The 17132-nt window shown below is 40.2% G+C and overlaps 2 protein-coding genes across 4 annotated transcripts; one reads left to right on the forward strand and one right to left on the reverse strand.

The window, feature by feature from the left end:
• Positions 1-1406: 1406 nt before the first annotated feature.
• On the reverse strand, positions 1407-7376 carry eloal (elongin A, like). Of its 2 annotated transcripts, none has more exons than XM_082557152.1 (11): positions 7231-7376; positions 6242-6298; positions 6034-6146; positions 5145-5952; positions 4972-5068; positions 4720-4896; positions 4536-4633; positions 2857-3037; positions 2502-2616; positions 1826-1929; positions 1407-1650 (listed from the first exon to the last, which is right to left on the reverse strand). In XM_082557152.1, the coding sequence occupies exons 1-11, from the start codon at positions 7306-7308 to the stop codon at positions 1589-1591; spliced, it is 1890 nt and encodes a 629-aa protein (XP_082413278.1). In that variant the 5' UTR covers positions 7309-7376; the 3' UTR covers positions 1407-1588. The 2 variants fall into 2 exon arrangements, with proteins under 2 accessions (XP_082413278.1, XP_082413277.1); XM_082557151.1 differs by having other exon boundaries at positions 4972-5071.
• A 1284-nt stretch (positions 7377-8660) lies between these two features.
• Positions 8661-13067, forward strand: klhl31 (kelch-like family member 31). Of its 2 annotated transcripts, none has more exons than XM_082557408.1 (3): positions 8661-8743; positions 10224-11429; positions 11515-13067. In XM_082557408.1, exons 2-3 carry the CDS (start codon positions 10255-10257, stop codon positions 12245-12247), a joined length of 1908 nt encoding a protein of 635 aa, XP_082413534.1. In that variant the 5' UTR covers positions 8661-8743; positions 10224-10254; the 3' UTR covers positions 12248-13067. The 2 variants fall into 2 exon arrangements, with proteins under 2 accessions (XP_082413534.1, XP_082413535.1); XM_082557409.1 differs by having other exon boundaries at positions 10227-11429.
• Positions 13068-17132: the final 4065 nt, after the last annotated feature.

Here is a 17132-nt window from a genome sequence, read left to right on the forward strand (position 1 = left end):
TTGGTCCTCTTGTGGAAGGACTGCTTCATTAACCCTCAGAGTTTCCGTTTGTGCCGTTCTCTGCCAAGATGATGGTAAATGGTAAATGGCCTGCATTTGTATAGCGCTTTTCTAGTCCATAGGACCCCAAAGCGCTTTACACTACATTCAGTCATTCACCCATTCACACGCACATTCACACACTGGCGATAGCAAGCTACATTGTAGCCACAGCTGCCCTGGGGCGCACTGACACACTGCTTCTATAAAGTCCAGGTTCTGGGGACGTAAATTCCTGACTCAGTGCTCCATTGTGTGTTTTTGTATCCAGGTATGCTTTCACCGTATTGGCAGTATGTTTGGGATCATTGGTCGTGGTGGATCACAATCTGCACTTTGCTGTGATGAAAATTTCATCCTTGACAAGATCCAACACCACTGGCTGAAATGCAACCCTGAACCAAGATAGATCCTCCACCTTGTTTTACAGAGGACTGTAGTAACTGTCGTACCTCTTTGACCTCCGTATATACTGACCATTTAATCCAAAAGTTTCACATTTGCACTCACCATAAGACCTGTTGCAGTCCAATTCTTGACTTTTCTCCCCATCTCCCTTTCTTAATGACTTCTTGACAGACACCCTTTGCACAGACATGCCTAGTGAGGCTTCAGTAAACAGATGAATCAAACTGAAGGGCCATCTTCCATCTGTCCAGTATCCTGTGTGTTTTATAAGAACGCCATGCAGTGATATACCACATTTTCAGCAAAGAATATTTTGGAAACCTTTGCTTGTGCATAAATACCATTTTCCCCCATCACACTCATCTTTGGATTTTTTGCAGATTTGACCAAAGAAAAGTGCCTAAAGACCCAAATTAAAACTGTTATGTGCAGGCACAACATTGGTTCATCCCATGAGTTTTCTGCCTTTTTTGTAACTGGATGAGTCACAGGTCAGCGTTAAGTGATTTAGACAAAACATTCCTCTGAAAGTGGTTACTGGATTCAAAATGAGCAAAGAAAGCAGCCATTATTTTTGTCTGTTGAAATGGCTTCTGTCAACTATTGCTCAAGACCACTTTAAAAGAAAAAAAAAAAAAACTAGAACAGAGTCCAGCTTTAGCTCTTTGGAGCAAAATATTAATAAATCAGGGATATCTCAAGACTGCACAGTACCGCACATAAAGTTGACACGTTTGCTACATTTGGATTCAGTTTTGAATTTATAGTCCTGCAAGAGCTGAGAGATATGATATCAGTAATGTCAAAATGCCCATATAATATGACTATGAACTCTCCAATTTCAAAAGAGAAAAATATTTAACAAAATATCCTCTAGAGGGCACCAAATGCCATTAAATGGATGACCTTGTTCCCCTTAAAGAACAGAGACAAAATCAAAGCCAAGTAAATTTGCTGACTTCATGGCCCATTTAATAGTGAAGACAACTTGCAGAAAAGAAACATGGCACTGCCTGATCACAGTACATATAGACAAGCAACACAGAATAATCTAAAGTGAACACAGGCTTATTACTGCCCAGAGTTAATCATTGATCGAGTTCATGTTGTGCACATCCACACCGTAGCATTGTATAAACACTTATCTACGTCCGAGCTGTTTCTTAAATGCCTTCAAGGACTTCGCCATCATTGGAGCCACTCCTGTGAGAACAAAGAAAAGTATAAATCATCAGGTAAAATGATGTCAGGATTACTATGCACATGGCACATGTATTCATTTAACCTCCAGCCTGATGATCAGTGAAAAATATGCATAAAAGAAACAACTGAAGCAATCAATCTGGGAGGCTTGGAAAGCCATAAACTACCAGCTCACTTGTTTTTTTGCGCGCGTCCTGTGTTCCGCTTCCCCCTGAACTGGTGCTGCTGGGCCTGCTGGGCTCATAACTCTGCTTCGATCGATTGTCCTGAATCTTGACACTGAACAGAGGAAATAAACTGAACTATTTAAAAGAGTAAAAAAAAAAAACAAAAAAACAATGCAGATGAAACTACAAAATTAGTGTCCATCTACCTCCAAAGATCGGTGTTACACACTGCTGGTGAGCACATCCCATGTTGCAACAACTCACAACAAAAGCACCCAAGGCTCTCTACAACTAGAATAAAACCAGTTTATCCAGCACATTGCTCTAATTCCTGTGTTTAGCCAAGCTCACCCAAAAAGCATTTCGCCCACCGTTATCACATGAATCTCTGATGGGTTATGACCCCGCTAAGCTGCTCTTGTTTAGTGATCACGTTGTGGTTAAGGGCTATTATGTGGAAAAGGAACAGAACGAGCCAGGTGTCCACACTTTGCCAAAGATAAACAGATGCATATAAATCCCCCAGAAAAGCTCTTTTATGGGCTTTTTGTTCGTGTACTTAATATTGAGACCAATAATATAAATGTCATGAATATATAAACATTAGAAAAATATGCTCTAATGTGATTTTACGAAAACCTGGTCAGAAGATGTATCATCTGTATGTAGGAGGCTGAAACCCACCTGCTCCTGGGCTGATGAGGCTGCTGAACAGCAGTTCCATGAATTTCCTGCTGAATTCGCACATCTCTCGGTGGCTTGGCAACCGTGTGAATAAATGCCATCTTCACCTGCCGACCTAAGAGATGCCAAAAAAAAAAAAAGAAAAAAAAAGGTCTAATGAAAGCCAGTACACAAAACAAACCTCACTAGAGACTACTTTTCTTCTACTTTTTACAAATTTCAGAGTTTTAATTCATACAGAACTTCTGGATGAATATCAATCAATAAAATGTCTTACATCGACCATATGGCTGTTTTATTTCTGAATTATCACCAGTAGGAATGACCCGAGTTGCATTCAGTGTAGAGCAGTCACCTTTGGGTTTCTGAGATTGTGCTGAGACAATAGTTTTTGTCAGTCTTTTCAGTTTCCTTTCTCTCTCTTCAGATAGCCTGATGTACATCTCTTTCCATGATTCATACTCTTGAAGTTTGGAGTCTTTGAAGTCTCTCTGACAATGTTTGCCCCATAAATGGTCTGTCACGCCGACATAGATCTGCAAAATTAATGAATGGGGGGGGGAAAAATTAAGATATTTGTAGTACAGTAAGAGTACCACGACAGATGTTTACACAATTACATTGGAATAATTAATAGATGATGGGCATTAATTTTGTAAATAACTTCACATAAATACCTTGACCTTATTAAACTATAATATACCACAGTATACACAGTATATTTCAGTGTATTTCTAATTAGGCAGCTCATTCTCTCTCAACAATACTTTAAAGATAAGAAGCATTTTGGGGTCAATTTGAAAGAACGGCAGATGTGAAATTGACAAAACAACATTTGTCACAATCACGTCTCCAAGTCCTTTTTTTGTCCAGGCCTTGAAGACCTTGTGGCCAAACCAAATTTTAATGAATTGTTAACATGACCCCAAATCTACACCCCTACAAAGTTTTATTAGAAATCACTTAGAATATTTCAAGCTATTGTGTTTACAGTATTACACAAACACGCTATGAAAAATATAACCTCCTTGGAGGAGACAACATCCTCTACATACTTTGTAACCAAACAAAACAAAATAAATAAAGCATAATGAGGTCAGAAGGTTAGGTTATTCAAATAAACATTGTTCTGCATGACGTGCGCAGTCTAAAAGTTTGAATGTGGCTCGATCATCGATGCCAAGTGTGGGAGCCCTCTCACAAAGATGCACTTTCCATTGGCACGCAAGTTTAGACTTCTCTGTTGACTGAAGGTGTACACCTTATTAGCCAAAGCCCAGAGAAGACACATAGGCAGTATCAAAAACATGTTGAATCTTGCCTATATGAAAAAGATCATCTGTTGTACTGATAGCCAAGGAGGACGACTGAAAAAAAACTTTGACTAGAGGATCAAAAAACTAATTTGGAAGAATTTGTGTAACTGTCCTTTCATATAAAATATAAACCGATTGCCCAATTTCACAATCCCAGCTCATGGGTATTCTGCTTTTCTCCAATTTCACATTATTGTAGGGTCCATTTCTCTAAACAAACATAAGATGTAAAAATGGGAACTTTAATTGTGCACTTCTCACCTTTTGATACCAGATAGACTGAAAAGTATTTAATAAATTAATAACCAACCAGGAAGTATAATGAAAATCAAAGTTCCTCACAGCCCTGCCTCAAGTAGTGCAGTTAAAAATGCTAACCTTTTAAATCCAGATTTATATTTGTGTACTTATCATTAGATCATTATCATAAAAATTATATCCACAAATATTCAGGTTATGTGGTAGATCACCTGACTCCTATTGGGTAAATATTTGCTTTTTTTGGGAAAGGGGCATGAAACTCTTAAAACTGATTTCTTAATCCATATCACAAACAGTAATGATTAGGTGGTTAAGGAAAAGCAGATAAACAAGGCTTTCAACCCAGATTTACAGGTACAAACTGGGAGGAGTAAACCCACTGCTGGTCAGGTAGACCTATTAAAGTGGCCACAAGGTTTTGTTCTGCACTAAACATGTTGGCGTGTCACTTTCTTACTGGGTTACATTCTTCGATGCGTAGCAGCTGCTCTGGGGTACACTTCTCCAACACAGGCTCGAGGATTTCAAACGGGACCCCGCCAGTTTCATAAAGCACTAAGAAGAGATGCCTGCACCTAATTATTAAATCAGACATAAACCAACAGAGCCTAGGAAAAAATGTCTTCCTGGGCTTCACTCACAGTTAATGTTGTTCTGGAGGGTGCGGATACACTGCTGGTACAAGCTCAGCATGGCTGGGAGAAAAACGGTCTTGGCACCAGAGTACACCTGCATCTTCCTGTTGAGACGCTGGCCGGTGAAGACTGCAGACTCCTCAGAGACGTCACAGAAATCAGGCTCCACAGGCTCCTTCTCCACTTTAAAACGAAAGCAGAGGTGTCAAGAGCCAAATGATAAAGCTGAAAATACACCCGCATTTACTGAACGTGTACCTTTCCTTTCATAGTAGTCAAAGCTGGAGGGCTTGTCACATTCAGGTAAAGCAGCAGGCAAAGGAATGTTCATCAGGTGCATTACAGGCTCCAGAAACTTCTATAAATAATGAGGCATTGTTAATCAGCAAGTTGGCCTTTTCTCCGTAAGCAAAGATTCTTGACAAATATACCTGTTTTGGGGCCAACTCCATATTTTTAATTACAGGATCTTTTATTTGTTGCTCACTGGGAATCATCTTGGGTTTTTTGGGCGGCTTTCTCATTCCAGATCGCTCCTTTCTCTTGTAAACAGTCATATCATAGTTCAAGTAGGACTCAAAAGACATAGAGGGCTCCTCTGGATCACTTTTAGTCTCATTCGTTTTCGCCTTCTTGTGTTTTGAATGTTCCCTTTCAGACTCCAGCGAAGTTATATGCTTTGTTTTTCTCTTTTGGGCGTCGGAGCTTCTCAACATTCCTGACATTCTGTCATCCTCCTTGCCTCCCCTCGACTCTTTCGAAAGCTTTGATTTTGTGTTCTTCTCCCTGTCTGACCCGAACCTCCCACTCTCAGAGGCACTTTTACATTTCTCTCTGGAATCAGATCTGGATCTTTGTTGGCTTTCCTTCAAGTTTTTGTTTCCGAGCAGACGATCGCAGTCTCCAGGTTTTCGGTCGCTCCGATCCTTTTTCTTCTTCTTGTCCATTTTGTCCTTCTGTGTCAACACGTCGTGCCGGGAGACGTACTGGTTTTCTGGACTTTTCTCACAGTCTGTTTTTCTTTTCCGTCCCTCACATTGTCCTTTCTGTGAATCCATTTTCCTTTTCCCTGTTTTAAAGTTGCCGTCATCTGAAGAATCACTATTCTTACTGTGATGAGATGTTAGAAGATTATTGTTCACATCTTCCATTTCCAAATTTCCATTATTTGGACTGCTTTGATCATCTAGTTTGTCTTTCACAGAAAGGCTCTCAGAGAAAGTCCCATCTTCTCCACGGCTGCGGAGAATGAAAATTCAAGATTAAGCCGCTAAACACATAAAATTAAGAAGCAATGTTTTATTGTTAAATGCACTTTACCTTGTGGATTCTTTGGAGAGCAGCTTTTTCCAACCTTTTACTAGAGACTTTGCTAATTCTCCAGCCTGTTCATGTCTGCGTAAGGAGTTAACAGTTTTGCCAATTCCAGTCTCCTAATTGATGATCAGACCATTATCAGGGGAATAAAAATGAAAATCAACCACAATGTACATCAACAAAAAAAACAGTCTGTGAATAAGAGACTCACGGCAAGAACATCTAAAGTGATATCCAGATCCTTGAGTTTCTGCAAGATTTTTAGAACCTGGAAAGAGTGACAAGCATATTATCCCCACTGCCTGCAGCCATGCTGTGGTGCATTTCATAATGTTCAAGCATTTTTGTCAACATAAAGGTGATTCGATTGATTGTTTTTGGTTAAAAAGTACCTAGAATGGGACCTCTGTCGAAGATAAACTGACTTGCCAAATATGGCAGTCCTGGTTTTGGATTGCCACAGTAGCTGACTGTGCATTTTAGAGCAGAACCTATGGGGACCTTACACACCCACTTAGACTGCTCCTTTTACCCTGAACTATAAATGGATATAGCCGTGGCTGGCTGATGGGAGGTGGTAGTAGTAGTAGTAGCACCAGCTTATGTCTTTAAAGCTAAATTGGTCATTTACAGATTTTGCGTGTAAATTCCTCAACTGAAAATTGATCCACGGGATACAAAGACGATATGAGAAGGCTTATACGGCACAGGCATAGGTGGTTAAAGTTGCCTGCAGTGCACTGATGATGGACAGCAGCCATAAGCTGAACAACTGCAGGAGCTGCCATTTTTAGCAGCAGCCAAGCGCCTCCAGTTTAAACAGCCTGACCCTCCACCCCCACACACACACACACACACACACACACACACTCCAAATCAAAGGATTTTCAGTGCTGTGTGAAAGCGGCAGGGAAACACTGCCAGCTCAGCTTCTGTTCACACATATACTAATACAAAATATATACAAAAACAAAAATCAAATTGAGCTTCATAATTTTCATTAAGGGAACAAAGTCATTTTTTAAATAGCGCCCGATGTGGCAGCAGGTGTTGTGAGCCAATGATTAGACAAAGCCATGACTAAAGCAGGTGGGATTTGTTCAGCCGGTAATAAAACAGCGGTGAAATAATTCTTCAAAACTTTCCGGGTTTTTGGGATTATAAAAACGTTTTAAACCGTTTAAATCAAACGATAACTACCGTAGCAGGATCTGCTTTGTCTGAGAGCTGACGTTTGAGCCTCATGATTTTCTTCACCACATCAGAGCTGCTGGCCATCACGGTGACTCACGTGAAGCCGTCTACACACAGCGGGCAGCGCGCGCTCGTTGATGACACTATTATAGTAATGGGCGGAACTAGTGACAAATGATATAATGGTATGTGAGGTGTGGCTTTTAAAATGATGCCACTAATGCTGGATCATCTTAAGCCTATTGTTTAAAGAGCTGCTTCTTAAAGCATTTACTGGGAGGGGGGTCCTATAATTACAACAATTTATAATAAATACGTGTATATGAACCGGTAACATATAGTGCTTCTTGAGAATATTATTGCTATGGGACCTTTTACTGTGTGGGTCTTACAATCAGAGGTGCCCACGGGCTATCGTGGAGATTTGGTACTGACTGAATTAAATTAAAATTGACTTAACTCAATTTTGGTCATTTGCAGGCGCCTATCTGGAAGCTGTTGGCCTTTTGAACACACGTGTAAGGCCAATAAAATGGATATAGCACCCTTCAAATCAGCAAACAGCAATAATCCATGCTGGTGTGATTTAAAAAAGTGAAGGTTTTGTATCTATAAACAGGTTAGTTTTGAAAAAATAATTTATTTGATTCAGAACAATTCAATTCAAGTCAGTTTTATTCATATAATGCCAAATCACAACAATCCCCTCAAGTCACTTTATACTGTAAAGTTAAGACCTGACAAGAGAAAGTCCCCACAATTACATGCTGATGTTTTAATGAGTATTTAATAATAATAATAATTATTATTATTATTATTATTATTATTATTATTATTATTAATAAATATTTCATCTTTATGCTTTCTCAAGCTGCAGAATTCACCTTTATTCAACATCTCCTCAGACTTCTGCTGTCTCTGTCTTTTGCTGTAGCCTTTTAGCATGCAGATCATTAAATGTGCTGTACTGGGACACTAATTGCTGTAAATATTACAACATCATTTTAATGTAAGCTGGCTGTATTTTAGGAATACATGAATGTTCTGTAAAACAAAAAAAATATTACAATAAAAAAAGCTGTAAAACAAATGACAGTATGGTCACTGTGAATTTTGCAATTACATTTTTAACGTTGCTTAAATGTTGCACGTGCCTCTCTATAATTAAACCTTTATTTGGCAGCGACATCGTGTCTGCAAATGAATATTTACTTTTAATAGTTTTATTGTAAAAGTGTACAAAGTTGTTTGCACTAATCACGTAACACATGGCATCCCACTGAGGATACACAGCCACCCGGCAGTATGTTGTTATCAGATGATTACAGGCTATTGTGGGACACTTTCACGTTGAGGGTCTTCTGCCACTGGTATTGCACAATACTTGATTGGAACCCACTCCCCTGGAGGAGGAGTTTACTGCATATCCCTTTCCACGGGGGTGACGGCTGGTCTCTCTCCTGCTCCAGTAACTGGAGGTGCAAGCTCCCTCTTCACCGGCCTCAACTTCATTTTTTAGGTAAGTTTCTAAAGCTTGATTGTTTGGCATTATAACAAAGCAGGAGGCAGTCAGAGGAAGCTCGTACATCAGCATTTGTAAGCTTTTACAGAACAGAAAATCTGCTTTCTCGCTCCAAATATTGTGCTTCAAAATATCAAAAATGTCTGATGAGTAGAACTTGTAATTTCATTTTTCAAACATAGGCATGGGAAAAAGAACTATCTGTGTCTGCTAGGCCTGTGGTAAATAATGCCAGCAATGACGTTTCTGATAGTGTTTTGTCTTGTATACGGTCGTCATTGTAGACTTTAAGACAAACTTGAAACAATTTATGAAAGAAAAGTGTCAAAAAAGAAAAGAACAAGCAAACAGTCAGAGGACATTAGGCCTGCTGTTCATGTCTCAAAGTCTATAAAAGGAACGTCATGGGTGAGCCGGCCAGTGTTGCTATTCCTGGACATGCTGCTGATAAATTGTGACAGATGCAACGAGGGAGCATGCTGATGCACTTAAACACTCCTGGCTCACCTGGTAGCACACGTTTTCAAATCTGCCAAAAGAAATCTGAACAGTTCCAAAACAAAACCAACATTGAAGGTGGAGACATCTTACATATTTGACAAGAAAATGATTAATATAAATTAGAAATATAATAAGATAATATAAAATATAAATACAAAACAGATAGCAATTATTCGCTCATTGATGATACTATGAGGACAACACATCACATTTTAAAACTGTAAAAACTTTATTGTTCATTGAAAAATATAAGCTCATTTTCAGTGTTCACACAGGGTATGGTGAGCTCAGTGCAGTTCATTATGGTCTTGTTAAAATAAGCAAGGTTCTTACCAAAAGACAAGTTGGCTGGATGGCAATATATGTTGCCCTAAAAGCCTGACTATGTGATTTTCAGGATAAAGGGTGCCATGTGCACCTCCTGAACCCTCATGTCCTCACACGTGCTGGCTCTCGTACCCCACACTGTGACACTAAGCTAGATTTTCCCTTTTCTTCTTTAGCCCTGGGGACGGGGCACCAATGAGTTCCAAACAGAATTTCAAATCTTTAACAATCAGTTTTTCTGCTTTGCCTCAGTTCATTTTAGCCTCCGCCCTGTCCCTTTTGTGCAGGAATTTCTCTGAGGGTTATCTGAATCTTCCTTAAAGTCTTTGAATGTCTATAACTATTTGTCCTTATGGTCTTTCACAAAGAGCTGAACACTTTCTTCAGTTGCTTTCTCGGGTGCTCTTTTTTACCCAGTTATTTTACCTATTAGCTTGGGTAGCTGTGTCTTTTGCTGCCCCTGTCCCCACTGCTTAAAATGAGTTGCTTTCATCAATAAGATAACCCAGAAAAATTAATTTCTGTCACAAGTTGCATTTGTCGCACTTTATCTGCAGCTGGTTTTATCTAGTTCGCTCATAAAACACTTTTTTATCCATTCAAGTTGAAATAGACTAAAAAAGCTAACATTTATGTGCTCATTTTTCAGAAGGTCCGGGCTGTGTTCTGCTGCTAAAACCATGGCACCCAAAAAGAACAAGGCAACCAAAAAGAGCAAGGGAGACATAAATGATATGGCCCTGATGGTTGAGAACAGCCCCATCAACAAGATTAACGGGCTGAACACTCTGCTTGAAGGCGGAAATGGCTTTAGCTGCATTTCGACTGAAGTCACTGATTCTGTGTATGCCCCGAACCTCCTTGAAGGTCTGAGCACCATGAGAAACGAAAGCTTCCTCTGTGATCTAACAGTCGCCACCAAATCAAAGTCATTTGATGTGCACAAGGTTGTCATGGCCTCTTGCAGTGAGTACATTAGAAACATCTTGAAGAAGGACTCGACCCTCCAGAAGATAGACCTGAACGACCTCTCACCGGTTGGCCTCGCTACTGCAATTACGTACGCATACTCAGGAAAGCTCACTCTGTCGCTCTACAGCATTGGCAGCACTATTGCTGCAGCCATGCTGCTGCAGATTGGCACCTTAGTGAAGATGTGCAGTGACTTCCTCATGCAGGAGCTCAGTGTGGAGAATTGCATGTACGTAGCCAATATCGCTGATGCCTATGACCTCAAAGAAACCAAGGAAGCGACTCAGAAGTTCATGAGAGAGAACTTCATTGAGTTTTCTGAGATGGAGCAGTTCCTGAAGCTAACCTATGAGCAGATCAGCGAATTTCTGTCAGATGATTCCCTGCAGCTACCTTCTGAAGTTACAGCCTTCCAGATTGCCATGAAATGGCTGGACTTTGATGAGAAGAGGTTAAAGTATGCGGCAGATCTGCTAACTCTCATCAGGTTTGGCACTATCACTCCCCAAGACCTGGTGAATCATGTCCAAGGTGTGCCAAGAATGATGCAGGACCCCGAGTGCCACCGCCTCCTCGTCGATGCTATGAATTACCATCTGCTTCCGTACCAACAGAACATCCTCCAGTCACGCAGAACAAAAGTACGTGGTGGTCTCAAAGTGATTCTCACAGTTGGCGGACGCCCTGCCTTGACAGAGAAATCTCTCAGCAAAGACGTTCTCTACAGAGATTCAGATAATGTGTGGAATAAGCTGACGGAGATGCCAGCAAAGAGCTTCAATCAGTGTGTTGCAGTCCTGGACGGATTCCTGTATGTTGCGGGGGGTGAGGACCAGAATGATGCAAGAAACCAGGCAAAACATGCCGTGAGCAACTTCTGCAGGTAAGAACTAAGACAGGTAAGCCCACCATCTGTCATTTTAGTTAGTGTATGTGTAGCATAAAATAATCCCTTTTGCATTCCTTAGGTATGACTCCCGGTTCAATGCTTGGATTCACTTGAGCAACATGATCCAGAGGCGCACCCACTTCAGCCTCAACACATTCAATGGCCTCTTGTTTGCCATCGGAGGGCGAAATGCTGATGGTGTGCAGGCCTCCGTGGAGTGCTACGTGCCTTCCTCCAACCAGTGGCAGATGAAAGCACCCATGGAGGTCCCCCGCTGCTGCCACGGCAGCTCTGTGATCGACGGAAAAATACTTGTATCTGGAGGTTACATTAATAACGCCTACTCCAGGTCTGTGTGCTCTTACGACCCTTCCACTGACACCTGGCAGGATAAGAGCAGTCTGAGCACGCCTCGAGGCTGGCACTGTGCCGCCACTGTGGGAGACCGCGCCTATGTGATCGGCGGAAGCCAGCTAGGAGGGCGCGGGGAGAGGGTGGACGTCCTTGCTGTCGAATCTTACAACCCTCATAGTGGGCAGTGGAGCTACTGCGCACCTCTTCACACGGGGGTGAGCACAGCAGGGATTTCCATTTTGAATAGCAAGATCTATCTCCTCGGTGGCTGGAACGAGGGCGAGAAGAAGTACAAGAAATGCATTCAGGTTTACAACCCTGACCTCAATGAATGGACTGAGGATGATGAGCTGCCAGAAGCCACAGTCGGAATTTCATGCTGTGTCGTCACCATACCGACACGGAAAACACGAGAGTCCAGAGCCAGTTCAGTTTCATCTGCACCTGTCAGTATATAAAGAATTAGATCATAACAACCTTGTACTTTACATGTCTGGAGGTTTCCAACTTGTCCAAGCTCCTGAAAATGGTCCTTAGCTTTCATATTATATTTGGCATCAGTAAAGCCAGGTAATGGTTATGAAAGAGATAAATTGATGTAGTAAATTATTAATTTATCTTCTTTATTTTTTCCTTTTTTTTGACAAATCTAACTCTGGGGCCAATTCAGCCAGACTAATTTTGTTAGCCTTTTTTCTACAGCAAATGGAGTGCTATTTAAAAATCAAATATAAGATATAAATTTCAAGATTCCTGTTAAAATTCACTTGCAGCACAACAATTTTATTTGGCCCAGTGCCATGGAAACAATGTATGGTCTGACAGTCTTGTTTATGGTGATTATAGCTACTGTGATTCTCAGATACTTGAAAAGAAGAAGAAGCTGGAGCTGGAATAAGTGTTGGTGTCACCTACCAGGAGTAGGCGCTCGTGACTGGTGTTGAAACGCACCACGGAGCAAGACTGCAGATTCTCTGCTTGTGTGCCACGTGCAGCATTCTGCAGCTTTGCTCTGTATGTTGTGTGATCACCATAAACACTATTGCAGCAAAGAAAACAGGTTGGGGTTAGGAACGTGTTGGAACAATGAGGGTTGAATGAGTTTAGATGTGATGGTGAGACACTGTTTTTGTAAAAAGGACAAAAAAAAAGGAACAAGTTAACTCGGGAATGATGTTCAGAGCCTGAGCTTTGCTGGAAATCGTTATTTATGGATCCCCTGACTGCTCATGTGTTTCCATTTTTTTTCTTTGTTTTAATTAAAGAGAATAAGGATAAGCTAGTCTGAGCTGTGGTCATTTATTGAAAACCATTTTTTATTGCTACTCTTGGGCACACTTTGCATAAATCAACAAATCAGAATGTGTTGTGTTTGCAAATTTATATGTGCATTTACAGCTTTCTGTGCTTTGTAACTGGGCTGAAAAGTCCAATGACCTTTCAATACAACTCATAAAGTTTGAATTTATGAGTCAGAAACTGGTGGGCACCATCTGCAAGTATTACAGCAAAACTTGGCTAACATGTGCATTACAGTTTTTTCTGATTGCTTAAGCACATTTTTTGTAACTATTGGCTAATTTTGCAAAACTCTTCACACAAATAAGAAAACCTGTCACCCAATAATCAAAACATTGTAGTTCTCTTGCAAAAGCGAACACAGCTGGATTAACTCTTCACACCTTCGTAAAAATGGTGTTTCCGTATCAAACAGTACACACAAGCCATCATCTACTAAGCACACAATGCGCCAACTGCACACTGATGGTATGAATACAAAACACATCTGGCTTTTGCTTTCTCTGTGCACAAGGTAGGCTATGTCAGTTTGAGCTCATACTTCTGTCATAGATCCATAAGCATAGAGGGATCCAAACTTCAAGTACTGGTGTTTATTCAAACACATCAAAACGAACACAAGTGTCTATTTCCAAGTATAGGATTATTTGCAATCGCCATAATGACTATATGGGTTACTTGGTCTGCAGTGAACATGCTTCCTCTGCCCCCAGCATCTGGTCATCTAGCAATTCTGTAAAGTAACAATTTCAGTATTTTTACATCAATGGTATTGGTGTGTTTCTCATTGGCATATGGCAGTGCTACAAATCTTTGTGCGAAGTGACTGTACTAACCGATTCTCATTTCAAGATGTCCTTATGGTACTTGCTACAGTGTAGCGGCTCAAGTTAGGCTGGACCCGTTGGCCAGCTACCCTCAGGGTCATTCCACGGTTGATTACATGGTCCACTATTGTAGCTCTGATGTCATCAGCAATTCTATTTCTTACTCTTCCTACCCTTCCTCTCCCCCCTCCTCATCTTCCTCTCCCCCCTCCTCGTCTTCCTCTTGCTCCTCCTTGTCCTTGTCGTCCTCTTCATCCTACTTCTTCACCTCCACGTCCTCTTCCTCGGCCTCCTCTACTTCTCACTCTTTCTGCTCCCTCCATTGTACTCCGCACACACAGCTTACCTGTATTATAGTGCTTAGGCTGATTGCAAAGTGAACTAATTATCTAAAAAAGTTTTCACATGTGAAAGTGTGCCAGACAGTTGGCAAATTAGTGTTAATGATAGCCATACATGTGTATACTTTTGCTAGGAGTGTGTTGGAAATTTGGTAATTGAGTGTTGTGCAGTGAATTGTGCCTACAGTTTTGCAAAGTGTGTGTTACAAAATTGCAAACTGAGTGCAAAGCAGTTTTTGTGCTTTTAGTTTTGCAAACTCAGTGAGTGGTTTTGCTATAAGTCTGAATAGTTTTAGAGATTGTGCTACAGGAATCACAGTTAGGGTTTAAGCATTCAGAAAAAACTGTAATACAATAGCACAAAGAGCTCACATGGAAGCAAAAGTAGAATGTGTTTGAACAGAGCGTAACTTGATAAGATAAGAGATCATAACTCACAGTCAAAAGCTGATGAAGAGAACTGATTTCATAACTTGAATATTTCACTGTTAAGTCTGTAAAGTCACACTGGCCTTTATGACAAGCCCTTAGTTAGGCATATGACATGCTCATCTACGTTGCCTGTAGCACAATGTCTTATTTCCAAACTAGCTGTGAGTTTGCTCAAATATCTAAGCTGTTGACTCCATATGTCCCCTCGAGGTCACTGAGGCCTGCTAGTCCCAAAAGACTCAAATGAAAAACAGCTGCGATTGAGCTTTTTCAGCTATAGCCCCCAAACTTTGGAACAATCTCCCTGCCCGATTTAGAATCGGTCCCCTCGTTGCCTGTTTTTAAACTACGTCTTAAAGCTCATTTTTACTCTTTGGCTTTTACTGAGAATGAGAGTGGTGTTTTCTTATCTTGTAATTATTAATGTTTTTATTGTTTTATTGTGTTGTTTTGGTGCTTTGTACACCACTTTGTCAAAGTCTGTTGTTTTTAAAAAAAGAAATGCTTCATAAATAACATTGAATTGGATTGTTTGACGGTACAAACCTTAAATTGAATGATTATCAGCGGGATTTAGTAGTGCGTGGTTTTCACAGCGTCGTTGGTAAACTGGCTGGATTAGTAAAGCGGCATTCCTGTCTTCTAAAATATGAAAGAGACATGCACCTTTTGTTTCTGGTCTTAATTCAGTCTTTATAGGTCCCATGATGTTTGCAATGTCTTTGACACATCATTTTGAATCTCTGCACATACACGGAAAACAATATACAGTGAAAGTCTCCCTGACCATTGATCACATGAGTCATTCTCCAGCAGAGTTTAGTGTAACTGAAGTGGTTTAGTGGTTTTTGGAAACTTATCTATAATATGTTTGTCCTTATCTTTGATGTCCTAAAACTTCTGCCTGAAGACAACAGCAATTCAAACAGAAAGTCTGAATGGTTGTTTTTAACGTTGCCTTGTGCTCTTGGGGGGGCAGTGGGAGCTCTCCACCCTCTCCTAACCTCTCTAAACCCCATACAGTGGCAGCACATGCTTTGGCTTAATAATCTAATCTTTATAATCTAGCTGCAGTACTTCACAATCCTCCAGCCTTTGCCACACCTTTTTGCTTTCCAGACACTCAAAAAAGAAGAAACAAGTAATTAATATAACAAACGAGACAAAATAATTATTATATAAGTATGTAACCATACACGTGGAGAATGTGTTAAACAACCCACATGTATTTAAATTTAAATACATGTGGGTTGTAGCTGTAAACCGAGTCTCACAAATGTATTTTACTATATATTTGTGAATAAAACTTAAGAAACTCTTAATATTTGGGCAAAAACATTACATCGACAGTGACATCGCTTGTAGTGATTGCCTCTAAGTGACTGTGCAGGTTTTATCGACACAGAGGGGGTGTGACCCGAGCAGTCGATTGTGTTTGGTTAAACCACATCCTCAAATCCTTATTTGGCTATGAGTGTAATAACCCTACAAGCTATTTTGTCAACTCATGCATATACAATAGGCCTATCCTCGCCCTCTCACGAGAGTGCTGTATCATTATTACATTTACTTTTGCAAATTTGCCTTAGTATGAACACTCTACCCTAAACATGACTCGTTCATTTTAGTGCTGTGGAAACTAAGGGTAAATAAGTTACCCTGCAAAAACAAACAAACAGGACATGGCTGCTTTTGATTTTGTCTTCCATAGTCTTCCTCATACTATTCTTTACTTTAAAAAACAAAAACAAAGAGGGAGCCAATAATCAGAAAACTCCAAACGAACATGAAACCAAAAAACTAAAGAAACGAAAAGCTTGCCTTATGTCAGATAAACAACAGTGTTTTTATTTTGTGTTCTGTGTATACAAGGAGGCACATTTACTCTGGCAAAATGATATTTTGTCTTTAATAGTCATTGTTCTTAATGTAATAACCCTCTTTTTTCATATAAGAATAAACCAAATCTTCCATGTAAATGTATATGTTCATTATTTATTTGTCAAGACAGAAAGTCACATAATACCAGTTTTGATAATTAAGCCTAAAGTGAATGTTTAATACTTTGCCATACAGCAGGTTAACCTAAGTTGGCGTGGATTCTGGTCTTACCAAAATAATCAGTTCATAATTATGGAAAAGACAATGGCAAACAGTAATCTGCGTTAGAAAAGGTCAATGTAAAGAGAATATGAACGATTTCCCTATAGTCAATTGTTTTTAACAGTTGCTCGAGCGTAAGCGCGATTAGATAATTACATTTAAATTAAACAACAATAACAGTAATTCAATAGCTTAACTTGATTTCCACAGGAAGGAAGGACTCACTCTCTTTGAAGTTCAGTGCCCCATTTTTCCATTATCATTTTACCATTTATAGACTGTGGCTAAATCTGTTCCTGGCTAGAAACACAGAGGATGAAAGACGTTGCCTGTGGAGCCTC

This window comes from Aulonocara stuartgranti, assembly GCF_965226115.1.
Source record: "Aulonocara stuartgranti genome assembly, chromosome: 13".
Taxonomy (NCBI): Eukaryota; Metazoa; Chordata; class Actinopteri; order Cichliformes; family Cichlidae; genus Aulonocara; species Aulonocara stuartgranti.